The sequence below is a fragment of the Drosophila simulans genome, chromosome X (assembly GCF_016746395.2).
Source record: "Drosophila simulans strain w501 chromosome X, Prin_Dsim_3.1, whole genome shotgun sequence".
Taxonomy (NCBI): Eukaryota; Metazoa; Arthropoda; class Insecta; order Diptera; family Drosophilidae; genus Drosophila; species Drosophila simulans.
Window position 1 is genome coordinate 125,280 of NC_052525.2, and position 18,650 is coordinate 143,929.

At 36.8% G+C, this 18,650-nt stretch overlaps 2 protein-coding genes across 5 annotated transcripts; one reads left to right on the forward strand and one right to left on the reverse strand.

Annotated features, from left to right (window-relative positions):
• The first annotated feature begins 5 nt into the window (after positions 1-5).
• LOC6724759 (molybdenum cofactor synthesis protein cinnamon) lies at positions 6-2,785 on the forward strand. 2 transcript variants are annotated; one of them, XM_016173240.3, is made up of 8 exons: positions 6-139; positions 196-257; positions 314-1,074; positions 1,195-1,373; positions 1,432-1,860; positions 1,917-2,079; positions 2,418-2,516; positions 2,578-2,785. In XM_016173240.3, the coding sequence occupies exons 2-8, from the start codon at positions 227-229 to the stop codon at positions 2,719-2,721; spliced, it is 1,806 nt and encodes a 601-aa protein (XP_016037498.1). In that variant the 5' UTR covers positions 6-139; positions 196-226; the 3' UTR covers positions 2,722-2,785. The 2 variants fall into 2 exon arrangements, with proteins under 2 accessions (XP_016037498.1, XP_044779718.1); XM_044923783.1 differs by lacking the exons at positions 1,917-2,079; positions 2,418-2,516; positions 2,578-2,785 and having other exon boundaries at positions 81-257; positions 1,432-1,673; positions 1,733-1,844.
• On the reverse strand, positions 2,766-9,438 carry LOC6724760 (estradiol 17-beta-dehydrogenase 2). Of its 3 annotated transcripts, none has more exons than XM_016173209.3 (3): positions 9,283-9,438; positions 3,315-4,093; positions 2,766-3,245 (listed from the first exon to the last, which is right to left on the reverse strand). In XM_016173209.3, exons 2-3 carry the CDS (start codon positions 4,081-4,083, stop codon positions 3,022-3,024), a joined length of 993 nt encoding a protein of 330 aa, XP_016037500.1. In that variant the 5' UTR covers positions 4,084-4,093; positions 9,283-9,438; the 3' UTR covers positions 2,766-3,021. The 3 variants fall into 3 exon arrangements, with proteins under 3 accessions (XP_016037500.1, XP_016037501.1, XP_016037499.1); XM_016173210.3 differs by having other exon boundaries at positions 9,270-9,437; XM_016173208.3 differs by having other exon boundaries at positions 9,090-9,437.
• Positions 9,439-18,650: the final 9,212 nt, after the last annotated feature.

Sequence of the window (18,650 nt, forward strand, 5' to 3'; positions counted from 1 at the left end):
TGATTTTGTATATACTTTGAAAATAAAGTTAAAAACTTGACATGACGTGCCCATTGTAGGGTTAATGTTTCTGCTACTGCTAATCAGTGTTCCCACTCCAGAGTTCGTTACTGAATTATCGATAACAAGAAGCAAAAAGGTTACATGCTAATTTATTTATGTATTAAATTTTACAATTTAATCGTGTATCTTCAGTGGCTGAGTTGGAAACGGTGTAGTTAACGTAATGGAATCGATTACCTTTGGAGTTTTGACTAGTATGTTAGCCTTTATCCCCATAGACTTCTACTTTTCATGGTTTTTATACCCCTAGTTAGCGACACATGTTGGCAGGAGCCGGCGAAGGATACAAGTGGTCCTATTTTGAGACAACTGATCACTGAAACCTTTGCTAATACCCAGGTGATTGGAAACATAGTTCCGGACGAAAAGGATCTCATACAGCAAGAGCTACGTAAGTGGATCGATCGGGAGGAGTTGCGAGTGATTCTGACTACCGGAGGAACGGGATTTGCACCACGGGATGTGACCCCAGAGGCCACGAGGCAGCTACTAGAAAAGGAATGCCCACAACTCTCTATGTATATTACACTGGAGTCCATCAAACAAACCCAATATGCGGCTCTTTCCCGCGGACTATGTGGCATTGCAGGAAATACTCTCATCTTAAACCTTCCTGGTAGCGAAAAGGCCGTAAAAGAGTGTTTCCAGACCATTAGGGAACTTTTGCCCCATGCTGTTCACCTTATAGGTGACGATGTGTCCCTGGTACGGAAAACACATGCGGAGGTTCAAGGATCCGCCCAAAAGGGCCACATTTGTCCCCACAAAACGGGAACTGGCACATATTCCGATCGAAATTCGCCCTTTCCAATGCTGGCCGTTCAAGAGGTGCTTTCAATTATCTTTAACACCGTACAGAAGACCGCCAATCTGGACAAAATTCTGTTGGAAATGAGTGCGCCGGTTAACATTCCGCCCTTTAGGGCTTCCATTAAGGATGGCTATGCCATGAAGTCCACTGGATTTTCTGGCAGTAAGCGTGTTTTAGGATGCATAGCCGCCGGAGATTCAGTAAGTTTCGATTTTATTTATAGTTTTAAACTATATGTGCAGGTGGGAATGGGAGTAAATGCTTAATGGAAGTTTAAAATCCTGTCTCGATTTTTAAACACACTTCCCATTCGGTTTCAGCCTAATACTTTGCCGCTGGCAGAGGATGAGTGCTACAAAATTAACACAGGGGCACCACTACCCCTGGAGGCAGATTGCGTAGTGCAAGTGGAGGACACCAAGTTGCTGCAGTTAGATAAGAACGGCCAGGAAAGCCTTGTGGACATTATGGTGGAGCCACAAGCTGGATTAGATGTTAGGTATGTATTGCGAAATACTAAGGAGAAACTAATTAAAACATTTGTTTTATTTCCTTAGGCCTGTGGGCTACGATCTAAGCACCAATGATCGAATTTTTCCTGCTCTAGATCCTTCTCCCGTGGTGGTCAAATCACTGCTGGCTTCCGTGGGCAATAGGTTGGTACTATCCAAGCCTAAGGTGGCTATAGTGTCCACTGGAAGTGAGCTTTGTTCACCGCGCGATCAGCTTACTCCGGGAAAGATCTTTGACTCAAATACCACCATGTTGACGGAGCTTCTGGTTTACTTCGGTTTTAACTGTATGCATACGTGTGTGCTAAGCGATAGCTTTGAAAAGACTCAGGAATCGCTATTGCAGCTCTTCGAGGTGGTGGACTTTGTCATTTGCAGCGGTGGTGTTTCAATGGGCGATAAGGATTTCATAAAGTCCGTGTTGGAAGACCTTCAATTTACGATTCACTGCGGCCGAGTAAACATAAAGCCAGGGTAATATTGTCTTCCTCAACGCATAGTGCTATATTTATCTTGTGTCCGTCCCTCAGCAAGCCCATGACCTTTGCAAGTCGGAATAATAAGTACTTCTTTGGTCTACCCGGAAACCCAGTGTCAGCATTCGTTACTTTTCATCTGTTCGCGCTGCCCGCGATACGCTTTGCTGCTGGCTGGGATCGTTGCAAGTGCTCCCTTTCTGTGCTTAACGTGAAGGTGGGTTCCAATCAATTTAACCACATTGTGAAACTGTGAGTGGCGACAGACTTCTATGATTGATAGTAGTTTTATCGTGGCAATTAATCAAAGTGGTAAGAACTATAGACTGCTCTCGATATTCTTTGTTTTGCTGAAATGTTTCTTTGGAAACTTTTAAAAGGCAATAGTTTGACAAATTGCACATTTTTCAATGCAAAAGATTTTATAACATGATATTAGAATCAATAAGGGTATTTCTTTTTTCGTATATGTACATTACATTTTTCATATCTACGTTAAATTAAGAACAAGCCTCTTAAAATTTAGAATAATTTCTTGATATATTTTTCTTTCAGTTGCTAAATGACTTCAGCTTAGATAGCCGCCCGGAGTTCGTTCGGGCGTCCGTAATTTCGAAGTCTGGAGAGTTATACGCGAGCGTTAATGGAAATCAAGTAAGCCATCTTTATCTAAAATAAATCCCATATTATGACCATTTTTTTGCGATTATCCTAGATTAGTAGTCGCTTGCAGAGCATTGTTGGTGCCGATGTTTTAATACACCTTCCTGCACGTACTTCTGATCGACCATTGGCGAAAGCTGGTGAAATTTTCCCGGCCTCCGTGTTGCGCCTTGACTTTATCTCGAAGTACGAATAAGAACTAGATAAACGTAAAATGTAAAAAAAAACCTATAAAACCCATATTTTGGACAGATAGCACATATATTTTCTTTATTATGATAACATTAAATATAACGTTCAACAATAACACCGTTAGCAGTGTGAACAAAAACGATTAAAAAGTAAATATTATTAAAGCCCTCAGAAAAGAAAAAAGAATATCAATCGAAAAATATTGTAAAAATATTAAATTAGGAAAAGAAGCAGGATCGGGACCGTTATACTAAATTGGATCAGGATCAGGAGCATATGTACAGGAAATGGAAGAAGACAAATCTTAAACCGACTGACTGGCGTTCTCTCCGACTGTTGAAGCCACCGGCATCTGAAGTCGCAGCGAGGAGCGACATGGCAACGCAAATTGGTATTTGTTATGACTTAGGAGCGCATAGCGCTGCTGCGGAACATAGTCCCACAACGCCCGCTCGATCACATGAAGAGCGTCCGGACTGAGCACGTCCGCTGTATACTGCGTAGGGGCCCCAACGACCAAGGACATGGCTGAAATAAATTACAAACAAAAAATTATATATAATTGATTTATTTCCCAAACCTGATGGATTACATTACTTTGTGCCACTGGTGCCTTGTACAATGACTCTGCCGTCATGCCGCAGGTATCCAAAGCGACCACGCTGACCCCATAGGGATGCAGCTCCTTACGCAGCTCTTCGGCACACTTGTCTACGGCAACACGTGAGGCGTTAAAGGCAACCAGTCCATCACCTCCGTTTCGAGCATTTCCACCTCCACTTACTCCTCCCAAGTAAAGGAGTCTTCCACGTGTCGGACGGAGAAAGCACACAAAGGCCTTGGCCACACGTAAGGTGCCCAGGATGTTGGTTCTGAGCATGTGCTCCCACTGCTGGACATTCTGCGATTCAACCTGGCCTCGGAAAACACTGCCACTAGTATTAATTACGGCCGCAATCCCGCGCTCATCTGCATTTAGATTGGCGCCTATAATAACGGTGGCCTCGCGAAGCACATCCTCTCGGGTGACATCCAATCTCATCGGAATAATTGTGCCTGCAATGGGTTCCTCACTGTACTCTCGGATCTTCATCCAACCGCATAGAAGTTTTGCGGGCAGCGAATCTTGGGCCTCCTTCATTCCAGCAAAAACCCGGTAACCTTTGTTAGCCAAATGGGTGCACAATTGAAGACCCAATGCGGTATCCGCACTGGTTATCAGGACCACCCGATTGGGATGACTATGCGCATTGGCAGATGCGCTATCCTCGCGCACTTTACAAATCAGGTAAATAAGCAGCGCGCCGGCGATCGAAAAAAGCGCCAGCAACTGGAAGCCCAACACCAGCATGGTCATTGCCTCCATTATGACATCGCTGGAATAGAAGAAAAAAGGTGAGATTACAAGTGAACAATCTGATAGCACAGAAAATGTAATTTATCAGTATAAAAGATCATCTTTCTTACATTTACTAAATCGGCACTCTTTATTAAAATATTTAAATCTCACAGGAGTTTAAGGTTATAGTTCATTTAATAGGTACATTTTAGAGGATTTAATTATATAGCCGAATTAAAAAAAAAAAAGAAATTGTATATAAATATGCATTTTGAGCGTGATGTCAGCTCTTTTGCTATATTAATATATATGTATAATATATTTTAGCATTTTTACTTTCACTTTCTCCTGAAGTCTGAATATGCAATCCTGGCACGACAAGTAAATCCTTTTAATTAAAGTACTAGTTATGCGAATTTAAAAATATTTTACCACAATATCGTAATGAAATGTAAATATATAATAAACTAAATATGTTTTGAACCTCTAAGAATATATGTGTATGAGATTAGGTATTGAAATATTAAGAACTCTAGAAAGGTTTTATAATGAAACTGTGTCTGGATCTAACCGACACTTTTTCAATTAGGCGAGGAGTTTAATAACCTTTTAGAGTTAAATAACCAGAGATTGAATTTATATAGTCTGGGTATATTAAATATTAGGAAATTAAACATCAAGAAGTATATAAAGGTTTAATAACGAATATGTGTATGAAACGTATATTTATACACTATTGGACACTTTCTCTTCCAAACGAGGAGTTTAATCACCCTCTTGAGTTGGTTAACCTGAGATTGCACTTGCTGTATATGAAGTGTATATTTATTTTTAGCTTGAATATACCTAGAGACGTATAGATAGCCTCAAATAACAACTTTAAGCTTGTCTTGCACTATTTCCTCTCTTTTTATTTATAATTATTTAATTATTGCACATTTTTCAACGCGTGTACAAAAATTCGGCCGATCTCTTAAAGAAATCGAAAATGTTCCAGGTGGGGTAACGGCATATAGATACATATCTGTCCAAGTATTTTTGGATCCATGAGCACGTCAAACGAACGTGTCCAGCGAGGCGTGCCTAACCATTTGGAAGTAAGCTATGACTACGTTTTCTTGACTTTCCACTTGTGATGAGGAAAATAAAGGAAGGATGGGATCTGGTATGTGCGCTTTACAGACAGGGGATGAACAGAACTAAGAGTTTGTGCCCATACTACTCTAGTTGAAGAGCTATGACAAGTCTTTTTAACCCAATTACACAGCAAATAAATAGTTAAGATCGGTATAATTTTAGGCGGCTTGAAGTTTTGATATTATATTATTATATTGTGTTCATTAATTTAAAAAAATGCATTGGTGACTTTAAAGAAATAATTCTCTAAAGTATTTTCTTCGAGGTAAATTATGAAAATTAAAGGCATAATAAAAGTTGTATCTTTTGCTTGAACTAGCTGTTAAATTTACATACTCTGACGGTTTCGGCGTTTTCTTTCATTGTCAAGCTGAAAGAAATTTGTTCACGCCCGGAAATGGGTTTGCCAAATCTGCAGCTTTTCGGGCTTAATCGCGGAACTTATGTGTGGGGTAAACGAAATGTACGCTGATTTTGGTCTAACTACCGATGCAGCGGTACTGCAACCGCAAACACCGGCTGGGTAATAAGACAAACAAACCGTGGAAAAAACAAAGCCATAATGGCAATCAAGCAATACGAGGAAATTGGAAAAACTTAGTGAGAAGATTTAACTAATTCTACTTGTATAATTTTTAGAATTATATTTACAAGATTTCATATCTGAGCTAAGATGTAAAATTACTTTCATTGTTCTATATACATATTGTATGAGTCTATCGTGCTTGGCCAACGAGACTATATGTGTTGCACTCGAATTATTATATTTATTGTTTTGATTCGGTAGTTTTATTAGCCATGATATACAGTTGTGTTCATAAAAATAGCAGTGCTTGGGACCTGCGAGTTTAAGATAAAAAATTCCCATGATTTACAGTTTTAATGGTCAAATTTTGTTTATAATATCATAAGGTATTTAATTTCAAACAATTCAACAAATGTTGCATATATTAATTAGTTTAATCGCATATGTGTTCTCTCTTTTTGGTTGTTCGTATAACGATCAGCGCTCGCATTCAGTCAGAGGAAAAATTCGGGTAAATCACAGCTAGTTAGATAGAGGCGTATATTCAGCACCGTAAAAATCGCTTTAGCATAATTTATTCATATATATGTACGTATGTATGTACATATGTTTATCGATATTCTCAGTTATTTAATACAATGCAAAATAAGGATTGGTAAAAGTGTACGCGATTATTAAAGTCTGATTCTACAATTAGTTGGTGTTTAATTTGGCGATGTTATTAATATATTTAATAAATCGTTTGAATATTTTTATTTAATTATGAATAATCTAATAGCTAAATTAAAATTCAACGAAACGATAAATATTTTTTAAAATGATATTTTCAATATTGCCTCAACCGCTGGACCATTTTTGGGACCTTTTTCCTTCGTTGCTCAAAAGCAAATGCAAAGCAGATTGCTGTCTGATTGCCATAACTGATGAAGCGAGAGAAGAAATCGGAGAAAATACCGAGAAAAAAACAAAAGAAACACTGTAGACGCGCGCAAAAAAATCTAGTTGCTCTCATTAATTTGCACTTCAAGTGGAAAAATAGGTCAAACATTTTTTGTATTTAGAGAGGTTTGGCTAAGACTTGTAATACATAATTTACTGTATTTTTTTTTGTAATTTATTCTATAATTTAAAAAAAAATATTTAATGAGTTACCAATTAAAATTTGATTTGGTCATTTGCTGAAGTTATTATTTAATGCTTGAGTTTTGGCTGAAGCTCATGTGCTAATTTGCCCAAAGAAAACCCAGGGCCTCAGATTTTAATTTGATATACGGATATTGTCGTATCGTATTCGTTTAAACAAGTTTTTATGTTTTCTCGTTTTGCTCTCGCGTAAGGGGTATGATTACCACGATTTAATATACCCACTGCAATGAACTTATTTGTATCACGAAAAAACCCGTGCAAGACTTTTCTTTTTAGTTCTTTGTTTTTGATTAAGTTTACGGCGTTGCCATTCTATTGAAGTTCACACCCAGCACTTTTTTATTCTATTCCGCTTGTTTTCAAGCTCAGATGTAAAATAGTGGCGATTGTTGATGTTGCTATTCCCCATTAAGATTAGATCATCGGCTTCCAGTCAAGTGAGCCAAGCACGGGCGTGATGGCACTTCACTCCGAGAATTTGGGATCGGATGACATCATTATTGCGGCCCATCAATATGTGGTTACATTTCGTGGGAGTAGTAAAAGGGAACCTATAAGCGATAATCTACCATCGCTTTCGACAGAATTGTTCCCTTGGCTAGGATAAAATGAGTTCAATCAAAGGGTTTCTATGCAAGGAAGGAAGCACTTGATGATACCCTATGAAGTATGTATATATAATTTTAGTTAGTATGACAATTCGAGTTCATATAGCTTTGTGTATAAGTCTTTCATTTTGAAGATATTTGATTTTTATATCTTGCAAAAAAAAGTCGATACTTTGTTCGACGAGGTTTTGTAAGAAGTTGTTTCGATGTATTTTTGTTTTTGTATTTTTCTTTGCGAACCAATTATTGATTCAAAAGCAAATTCGGCTATCGTGTGTGTCAAGTATAATAGCACTTTATTTTATATTTAGATGTCTGCTCTTGTTGGCCCAAAAATCGAAAATAAAAAATTAAAAAATGCATTGCGTTTCAGCTGAACAACTTCACGCTCCATTCAGCATTAAAATTGCTTTGTGCCACTTTCAATGCTATTTCTACTGCAACAGGCAATTGCTTCTCTAAAATGTTTTTTTTTTTTTAATTATTTCTTATTTTTTATTTGCAACCATTTGGAATGCCTCCTATGCACTTTTAAGCTTTTTTCTTGTTGGCAACAGACACCAAACCAGGTGGGACTAAATCAATTGATGCTTAAGGGCTTACACGTATATAACTGTACACGTATGTAACTGTGTCTGCGGAAAGGACCCAAAAGTCATGGATTTCTTACATTAAATGGAAAGGCACAGAACGGTTGAAAACGATAATAAAAGAGCGACAGACAGATTAACAAATTCTGCTGACTTAACACATCATAGTCGAAAAAATAAAAAAACACTTTCAGTGTAGTCGCGAACATTTAGGACGTTGTCATCAAACTTTTCTTTCTTGGTGATTCCACTTTATAATTGAGGTTTTTTGATGGTTGATCTGCGTATGCTTCGGGAATCTTAATAATATGTCTCTGTTCGGACATGCCTAAAAATTTTTGTTGCGCATGCGCCGTTTCCTTGTAGAAATATCTATACACTTTCGAAAAATATTTTTACTTTTTAGAAATATATCTGCATTTGCTTCGCAGTCATTGCACTCGTGTATAGCGTGTGTTTTCATTTTTTTTTTTTTTTTTTTTGATTGCCGAAGAGTGGGGTGTTGAACATAAGTTTGGTCCAATTTGACAATAAGAGTGGTATGGTGTACCTTTATTTTAGTTGTACTGTTAAATCTGGTAAAAACAAGCACTGAAATGGAGTTAAAAAATACTTAATCAAAAAAAGACATTTACAAAAAGCGTAGCAGGGGCTTATCGATCTTGGTACTCAGTTAGTAAATGCATCCAAATTTAGAAGTGAACCTGTCTGAATCCTTTGAGCAACAGGATCAACATTAATCTTGTGTGCGAGCTATTCCAGAACAGGTTTCCCCCATATCAGGACTTGTTGCTTTTTGCATTCAAGCCATCGCTTGTCATGACTTAATAATTATATCTGGCGCATTATTGTGTCTGTTGGTATAACAGAGATTCCGCACGAGCTAAAGCGTGTGGAATGAGGAGATACTAAAAATCTGCAGTTGAAGCCAAGATAAAAGCGGTATGCAAAGCGGGGAATGTGGGGGCTCATGCCGTCGTCATTCGAAGGCCCAGCTTTTGGACCTAAGACACGTTTGGAGCTTACCTTTTGGAATGTGTCTAATTAAAGTTAAAGTCTGGTTGGCTAAAAAAAATTACACTTAAACAAAACTTTAATATAGAAATCAAAAAAATTTAAAAAAAAAGTATATTTGGCAAGGCGACGCGATATCAAGCATTCACTTTAAATGCACTATAGTGTCTTGAATTTTGTTTTTTGATTTACTTATTTTACACACAGTCTGCCTATAGCCCAGGCCTGATTGAGTGCGACAGAGAGAGGATTATGCTACTTATTTTTTGTTGTTTTTAACTCTCGATTCAGCGATATTTTTCCGCACTGCGACTTTATTGACTGAGTTGGAACTGAAGACTGGTGGCTTGAATTTCGGGTTTGCTTCACCGAACAAAAATAGCCGAAGACCAGGCGGCGTAGACGAGGTCTTTCGGCCCCATCACGTTGAGTCGTGCCCCCACCTTTTATAAAGGCCTTCTTAAAACTCGCTTTGTGATCGTGTGTTAGGCGAACAAATGTCAAACGATAGCTGGTGATCCTTAACTGGTTTTCAAGTTTTTGGGGTCCGGAGTCATGAATCTATTGCATACCACATTTTTAAGGCTTACAACCTGTCTAGTGCCTGTCAAATATGGGTGCCTTTTTTAATGCACAAAATAAACTTCTTTCTCAAACTATGAATGTAAGAGTATCATGATTCCGGCGATTAAGTGATTAAGTCCCTTGTGGAAATATTGAAATTTCGCTGGTAAGTGCAGTGTTAAGTGCAAAATGGTTGAGCTGGATATATGAATATAGACTGGAAGCAAGATCGACCGAGTTTTTCCGCTCAATTTTGCACTAAGAAAAACCTGAAACACAAGAAAAATGCCAAGCTTGAAAGAAAAGGGGGTAAGAAGCGGTTTGGTTCCAACTGCAATTGGCCGAGTTGATCAAAAACCTGTTGATGGTTTCAGAGAAATATCATGTAAAGCCAATACAGAACATTACAAGTAGCGAAAATTGATGCAGCAAATTTTCTATACGGTAAACACGGTTTATGAAAAGGTAAACATTCGGTGCGTCTGGTGAATTTCTCTCTTTCTTTCTTTTGGACAGTAAAAGGAGTTACCATATTGGTTCAACGCTTAAGAAAAAACGAGAAACAAGTTTTTCCAGAAGAAGTCGGTGGAATCTGGCTCTTCTGCAGCCGTTCCCTAAAAGACGAAGTCTCAAGAATTGTATAAATATTCAATCTAATCCACTTTTTAAATAAAAAAGCTTAAAAAAACGCTTTACTTTCTTTACCTGTTTCTCGTCACCCGTTACTTAATTTTAGCAGTGGCACCTGTTTTGGAATGTCATTCTTTCATACAATTTCCTTTCGACGTGTATTAAAGTTTTAGGAAGTTTCTATTTTTCACAGATCTTAGTTGGTACTCGAAAAATATAAAAAAAGTTATGGGGACAGTTACTTAGGTTTATAAGCATCAAAAACAGTATTCATATTAGCTGTGACACAATTTTTTGTCGAAGCTATGGAGATATTTACGATTTTTAACAATATTTACGATTTAACAATATTTTTATCTTTCGTTTTTTTATCTTTCTTCTTTCTGTATTTTCTCAATAGCATTAAAAATGGTTGTCCAAAAGTGAGATGCCATGCCTCGTTGAATTCGTAGTTGGCAGTACAAAACAGTCTTCATTTTAGCGGTGATATCTTTTTTGGAAAAGTTATGGAGAAAACCCCGTTTGTAAATATCAGATTTTTGGCAATTTATATTTTGTTTATTTTTTGTAAAAAAGAATCTGTATTTTCTCAATACAATTAAAAATAGTTGTCCAAAAGTGAAATACCTCGTTGAATTCGTAATAAAATTCCCTATCGACCTGTGTTCGGAAACGGAAATTCTATTTTTTTGCCATTTTTCGCAAATTTTAATGATGGTACCAAGTGATCATAATCAGTAACAGGTGTATACTGAAAACCAACTGATCGTTGGTCACCTTCTGGAATTCCTGTTCGCCTGGTAATTTAAACCGAAAAATCAAACAATTTGCATTACAAAATACGCGTTTTTGTGCCGAATTTGTTAGATTTTTGGATTTTTGGTACCAAGTGATCATAATCAGTAACAGGTGTATACTGAAAACCAACTGATCGTTGGTCACCTTCTGGAATTCCTGTTCGCCTGGTAATTTAAACCGAAAAATCAAACAATTTGCATTACAAAATACGCGTTTTTGTGCCGAATTTGTTAGATTTTTGGATTTTTGGTACCAAGTGATCATAATCAGTAACAGGTGTATACTGAAAACCAACTGATCGTTGGTCACCTTCTGGAATTCCTGTTCGCCTGGTAATTTAAACCGAAAAATCAAACAATTTGCATTACAAAATACGCGTTTTTGTGCCGAATTTGTTAGATTTTTGGATTTTTGGTACCAAGTGATCATAATCAGTAACAGGTGTATACTGAAAACCAACTGATCGTTGGTCACCTTCTGGAATTCCTGTTCGCCTGGTAATTTAAACCGAAAAATCAAACAATTTGCATTACAAAATACGCGTTTTTGTGCCGAATTTGTTAGATTTTTGGATTTTTGGTACCAAGTGATCATAATCAGTAACAGGTGTATACTGAAAACCAACTGATCGTTGGTCACCTTCTGGAATTCCTGTTCGCCTGGTAATTTAAACCGAATTTAAACCGAAAAATCAAACAATTTGCATTACAAAATACGCGTTTTTGTGCCGAATTTGTTAGATTTTTGGATTTTTGGTACCAAGTGATCATAATCAGTAACAGGTGTATACTGAAAACCAACTGATCGTTGGTCACCTTCTGGAATTCCTGTTCGCCTGGTAATTTAAACCGAAAAATCAAACAATTTGCATTACAAAATACGCGTTTTTGTGCCGAATTTGTTAGATTTTTGGATTTTTGGTACCAAGTGATCATAATCAGTAACAGGTGTATACTGAAAACCAACTGATCGTTGGTCACCTTCTGGAATTCCTGTTCGCCTGGTAATTTAAACCGAAAAATCAAACAATTTGCATTACAAAATACGCGTTTTTGTGCCGAATTTGTTAGATTTTTGGATTTTTGGTACCAAGTGATCATAATCAGTAACAGGTGTATACTGAAAACCAACTGATCGTTGGTCACCTTCTGGAATTCCTGTTCGCCTGGTAATTTAAACCGAAAAATCAAACAATTTGCATTACAAAATACGCGTTTTTGTGCCGAATTTGTTAGATTTTTGGATTTTTGATACCAAGTGATCATAATCAGTAACAGGTGTATACTGATAACCAACTGATCGTTGGTCACCTTCTGGAATTCCTGTTCGCCTGGTAATTTAAACCGAAAAATCAAACAATTTGCATTACAAAATACGCGTTTTTGTGCCGAATTTGTTAGATTTTTGGATTTTTGGTACCAAGTGATCATAATCAGTAACAGGTGTATACTGAAAACCAACTGATCGTTGGTCACCTTCTGGAATTCCTGTTCGCCTGGTAATTTAAACCGAATTTAAACCGAAAAATCAAACAATTTGCATTACAAAATACTCGTTTTTGTGCCGAATTTGTTAGATTTTTGGATTTTTGGTACCAAGTGATCATAATCAGTAACAGGTGTATACTGAAAACCAACTGATCGTTGGTCACCTTCTGGAATTCCTGTTCGCCTGGTAATTTAAACCGAAAAATCAAACAATTTGCATTACAAAATACGCGTTTTTGTGCCGAATTTGTTAGATTTTTGGATTTTTGGTACCAAGTGATCATAATCAGTAACAGGTGTATACTGAAAACCAACTGATCGTTGGTCACCTTCTGGAATTCCTGTTCGCCTGGTAATTTAAACCGAAAAATCAAACAATTTGCATTACAAAATACGCGTTTTTGTGCCGAATTTGTTAGATTTTTGGATTTTTGGTACCAAGTGATCATAATCAGTAACAGGTGTATACTGAAAACCAACTGATCGTTGGTCACCTTCTGGAATTCCTGTTCGCCTGGTAATTTAAACCGAAAAATCAAACAATTTGCATTACAAAATACGCGTTTTTGTGCCGAATTTGTTAGATTTTTGGATTTTTGGTACCAAGTGATCATAATCAGTAACAGGTGTATACTGAAAACCAACTGATCGTTGGTCACCTTCTGGAATTCCTGTTCGCCTGGTAATTTAAACCGAAAAATCAAACAATTTGCATTACAAAATACGCGTTTTTGTGCCGAATTTGTTAGATTTTTGGATTTTTGGTACCAAGTGATCATAATCAGTAACAGGTGTATACTGAAAACCAACTGATCGTTGGTCACCTTCTGGAATTCCTGTTCGCCTGGTAATTTAAACCGAATTTAAACCGAAAAATCAAACAATTTGCATTACAAAATACGCGTTTTTGTGCCGAATTTGTTAGATTTTTGGATTTTTGGTACCAAGTGATCATAATCAGTAACAGGTGTATACTGAAAACCAACTGATCGTTGGTCACCTTCTGGAATTCCTGTTCGCCTGGTAATTTAAACCGAAAAATCAAACAATTTGCATTACAAAATACGCGTTTTTGTGCCGAATTTGTTAGATTTTTGGATTTTTGGTACCAAGTGATCATAATCAGTAACAGGTGTATACTGAAAACCAACTGATCGTTGGTCACCTTCTGGAATTCCTGTTCGCCTGGTAATTTAAACCGAAAAATCAAACAATTTGCATTACAAAATACGCGTTTTTGTGCCGAATTTGTTAGATTTTTGGATTTTTGGTACCAAGTGATCATAATCAGTAACAGGTGTATACTGAAAACCAACTGATCGTTGGTCACCTTCTGGAATTCCTGTTCGCCTGGTAATTTAAACCGAAAAATCAAACAATTTGCATTACAAAATACGCGTTTTTGTGCCGAATTTGTTAGATTTTTGGATTTTTGATACCAAGTGATCATAATCAGTAACAGGTGTATACTGATAACCAACTGATCGTTGGTCACCTTCTGGAATTCCTGTTCGCCTGGTAATTTAAACCGAAAAATCAAACAATTTGCATTACAAAATACGCGTTTTTGTGCCGAATTTGTTAGATTTTTGGATTTTTGGTACCAAGTGATCATAATCAGTAACAGGTGTATACTGAAAACCAACTGATCGTTGGTCACCTTCTGGAATTCCTGTTCGCCTGGTAATTTAAACCGAATTTAAACCGAAAAATCAAACAATTTGCATTACAAAATACTCGTTTTTGTGCCGAATTTGTTAGATTTTTGGATTTTTGGTACCAAGTGATCATAATCAGTAACAGGTGTATACTGAAAACCAACTGATCGTTGGTCACCTTCTGGAATTCCTGTTCGCCTGGTAATTTAAACCGAAAAATCAAACAATTTGCATTACAAAATACGCGTTTTTGTGCCGAATTTGTTAGATTTTTGGATTTTTGGTACCAAGTGATCATAATCAGTAACAGGTGTATACTGAAAACCAACTGATCGTTGGTCACCTTCTGGAATTCCTGTTCGCCTGGTAATTTAAACCGAAAAATCAAACAATTTGCATTACAGAATACGCGTTTTTGTGCCGAATTTGTTAGATTTTTGGATTTTTGGTACCAAGTGATCATAATCAGTAACAGGAGTATACTGAAAACCAACTGATCGTTGGTCACCTTCTGGAATTCCTGTTCGCCTGGTAATTTAAACCGAAAAATCAAACAATTTGCATTACAAAATACGCGTTTTTGTGCCGAATTTGTTAGATTTTTGGATTTTTGGTACCAAGTGATCATAATCAGTAACAGGTGTATACTGAAAACCAACTGATCGTTGGTCACCTTCTGGAATTCCTGTTCGCCTGGTAATTTAAACCGAAAAATCAAACAATTTGCATTACAAAATACGCGTTTTTGTGCCGAATTTGTTAGATTTTTGGATTTTTGGTACCAAGTGATCATAATCAGTAACAGGTGTATACTGAAAACCAACTGATCGTTGGTCACCTTCTGGAATTCCTGTTCGCCTGGTAATTTAAACCGAAAAATCAAACAATTTGCATTACAAAATACGCGTTTTTGTGCCGAATTTGTTAGATTTTTGGATTTTTGGTACCAAGTGATCATAATCAGTAACAGGTGTATACTGAAAACCAACTGATCGTTGGTCACCTTCTGGAATTCCTGTTCGCCTGGTAATTTAAACCGAAAAATCAAACAATTTGCATTACAAAATACGCGTTTTTGTGCCGAATTTGTTAGATTTTTGGATTTTTGGTACCAAGTGATCATAATCAGTAACAGGTGTATACTGAAAACCAACTGATCGTTGGTCACCTTCTGGAATTCCTGTTCGCCTGGTAATTTAAACCGAAAAATCAAACAATTTGCATTACAAAATACGCGTTTTTGTGCCGAATTTGTTAGATTTTTGGATTTTTGGTACCAAGTGATCATAATCAGTAACAGGTGTATACTGAAAACCAACTGATCGTTGGTCACCTTCTGGAATTCCTGTTCGCCTGGTAATTTAAACCGAAAAATCAAACAATTTGCATTACAAAATACGCGTTTTTGTGCCGAATTTGTTAGATTTTTGGATTTTTGGTACCAAGTGATCATAATCAGTAACAGGTGTATACTGAAAACCAACTGATCGTTGGTCACCTTCTGGAATTCCTGTTCGCCTGGTAATTTAAACCGAAAAATCAAACAATTTGCATTACAAAATACGCGTTTTTGTGCCGAATTTGTTAGATTTTTGGATTTTTGGTACCAAGTGATCATAATCAGTAACAGGAGTATACTGAAAACCAACTGATCGTTGGTCACCTTCTGGAATTCCTGTTCGCCTGGTAATTTAAACCGAAAAATCAAACAATTTGCATTACAAAATACGCGTTTTTGTGCCGAATTTGTTAGATTTTTGGATTTTTGGTACCAAGTGATCATAATCAGTAACAGGTGTATACTGAAAACCAACTGATCGTTGGTCACCTTCTGGAATTCCTGTTCGCCTGGTAATTTAAACCGAAAAATCAAACAATTTGCATTACAAAATACGCGTTTTTGTGCCGAATTTGTTAGATTTTTGGATTTTTGGTACCAAGTGATCATAATCAGTAACAGGTGTATACTGAAAACCAACTGATCGTTGGTCACCTTCTGGAATTCCTGTTCGCCTGGTAATTTAAACCGAAAAATCAAACAATTTGCATTACAAAATACGCGTTTTTGTGCCGAATTTGTTAGATTTTTGGATTTTTGGTACCAAGTGATCATAATCAGTAACAGGTGTATACTGAAAACCAACTGATCGTTGGTCACCTTCTGGAATTCCTGTTCGCCTGGTAATTTAAACCGAAAAATCAAACAATTTGCATTACAAAATACGCGTTTTTGTGCCGAATTTGTTAGATTTTTGGATTTTTGGTACCAAGTGATCATAATCAGTAACAGGTGTATACTGAAAACCAACTGATCGTTGGTCACCTTCTGGAATTCCTGTTCGCCTGGTCATTTAAACCGAAAAATCAAACAATTTGCATTACAAAATACGCGTTTTTGTGCCGAATTTGTTAGATTTTTGGATTTTTGGTACCAAGTGATCATAATCAGTAACAGGTGTATACTGAAAACCAACTGATCGTTGGTCACCTTCTGGAATTCCTGTTCGCCTGGTAATTTAAACCGAAAAATCAAACAATTTGCATTACAAAATACGCGTTTTTGTGCCGAATTTGTTAGATTTTTGGATTTTTGGTACCAAGTGATCATAATCAGTAACAGGTGTATACTGAAAACCAACTGATCGTTGGTCACCTTCTGGAATTCCTGTTCGCCTGGTAATTTAAACCGAAAAATCAAACAAATTGCATTACAAAATACGCGTTTTTGTGCCGAATTTGTTAGATTTTTGGATTTTTGGTACCAAGTGATCATAATCAGTAACAGGTGTATACTGAAAACCAACTGATCGTTGGTCACCTTCTGGAATTCCTGTTCGCCTGGTAATTTAAACCGAAAAATCAAACAATTTGCATTACAAAATACGCGTTTTTGTGCCGAATTTGTTAGATTTTTGGATTTTTGGTACCAAGTGATCATAATCAGTAACAGGTGTATACTGAAAACCAACTGATCGTTGGTCACCTTCTGGAATTCCTGTTCGCCTGGTAATTTAAACCGAAAAATCAAACAATTTGCATTACAAAATACGCGTTTTTGTGCCGAATTTGTTAGATTTTTGGATTTTTGGTACCAAGTGATCATAATCAGTAACAGGTGTATACTGAAAACCAACTGATCGTTGGTCACCTTCTGGAATTCCTGTTCGCCTGGTAATTTAAACCGAAAAATCAAACAATTTGCATTACAAAATACGCGTTTTTGTGCCGAATTTGTTAGATTTTTGGATTTTTGGTACCAAGTGATCATAATCAGTAACAGGTGTATACTGAAAACCAACTGATCGTTGGTCACCTTCTGGAATTCCTGTTCGCCTGGTAATTTAAACCGAAAAATCAAACAATTTGCATTACAAAATACGCGTTTTTGTGCCGAATTTGTTAGATTTTTGGATTTTTGGTACCAAGTGATCATAATCAGTAACAGGTGTATACTGAAAACCAACTTATCGTTGGTCACCTTCTGGAATTCCTGTTCGCCTGGTAATTTAAACCGAAAAATCAAACAATTTGCATTACAAAATACGCGTTTTTGTGCCGAATTTGTTAGATTTTTGGATTTTTGGTACCAAGTGATCATAATCAGTAACAGGAGTATACTGAAAACCAACTGATCGTTGGTCACCTTCTGGAATTCCTGTTCGCCTGGTAATTTAAACCGAAAAATCAAACAATTTGCATTACAAAATACGCGTTTTTGTGCCGAATTTGTTAGATTTTTGGATTTTTGGTACCAAGTGATCATAATCAGTAACAGGTGTATACTGAAAACCAACTGATCGTTGGTCACCTTCTGGAATTCCTGTTCGCCTGGTAATTTAAACCGAAAAATCAAACAATTTGCATTACAAAATACGCGTTTTTGTGCCGAATTTGTTAGATTTTTGGATTTTTGGTACCAAGTGATCATAATCAGTAACAGGTTCGCCTGGTAAATTTAATTGAAAAATCATTAAATTTGCCTACAAATCCAATGTTTTTGGCAAACTTATGGATTTATAGTACCAGGCGACCATAATCGGTAGCTGGTGGCCACTGAAAATCAAATTCCGGCTAAAATCGAAACTTCACCCAATTTTCCCAATAAAAGTTTATTTCCAATTGAAAATTCATGTATTTTTTATTTTTCTTCTACGCGCTATGCTACAATCACTGTGGTCAGTTATTCGCTAGCCACAATAAGCGGGTATTTGGGGGATATCCTCGTCGTCCTCTTGGATGATGGCGAATCAGAGTGTCCTCTAAGTCCTGCATAACGTAGGCGTCCTCGAAGGGAGTGGCGGATTGGGCGGAGTAAATTTCCACAATTTTATATAGGGTCATGACGGAAAATTAAGAAAAGTGAATTACTAAGAAATCCGATATTTACTAACAGTTATTTCATCACAACTTTGCTAAAAAAAAGGTCATAAAGCTGA

What these genes read in the sequence shown, in the direction of transcription:
- LOC6724760 (XM_016173209.3), bottom strand. Translation starts at nt 4,083, where the DNA reads ATGGAGGCAATGACCATGCTGGTGTTGGGCTTCCAGTTGCTGGCGCTT. An exon ending in CAAGGCACCAGTGGCACAAA is followed by an intron (nt 3,246 to 3,314) that starts GTAATGTAATCC and finishes AATTTATTTCAG; the next exon opens with CCATGTCCTTGGTCGTTGGG.
- LOC6724759 (XM_016173240.3), top strand. Translation starts at nt 227, where the DNA reads ATGGAATCGATTACCTTTGGAGTTTTGACTA. An exon ending in TACCTTTGGAGTTTTGACTA is followed by an intron (nt 258 to 313) that starts GTATGTTAGCCT and finishes TTATACCCCTAG; the next exon opens with TTAGCGACACATGTTGGCAG. An exon ending in GCATAGCCGCCGGAGATTCA is followed by an intron (nt 1,075 to 1,194) that starts GTAAGTTTCGAT and finishes ATTCGGTTTCAG; the next exon opens with CCTAATACTTTGCCGCTGGC.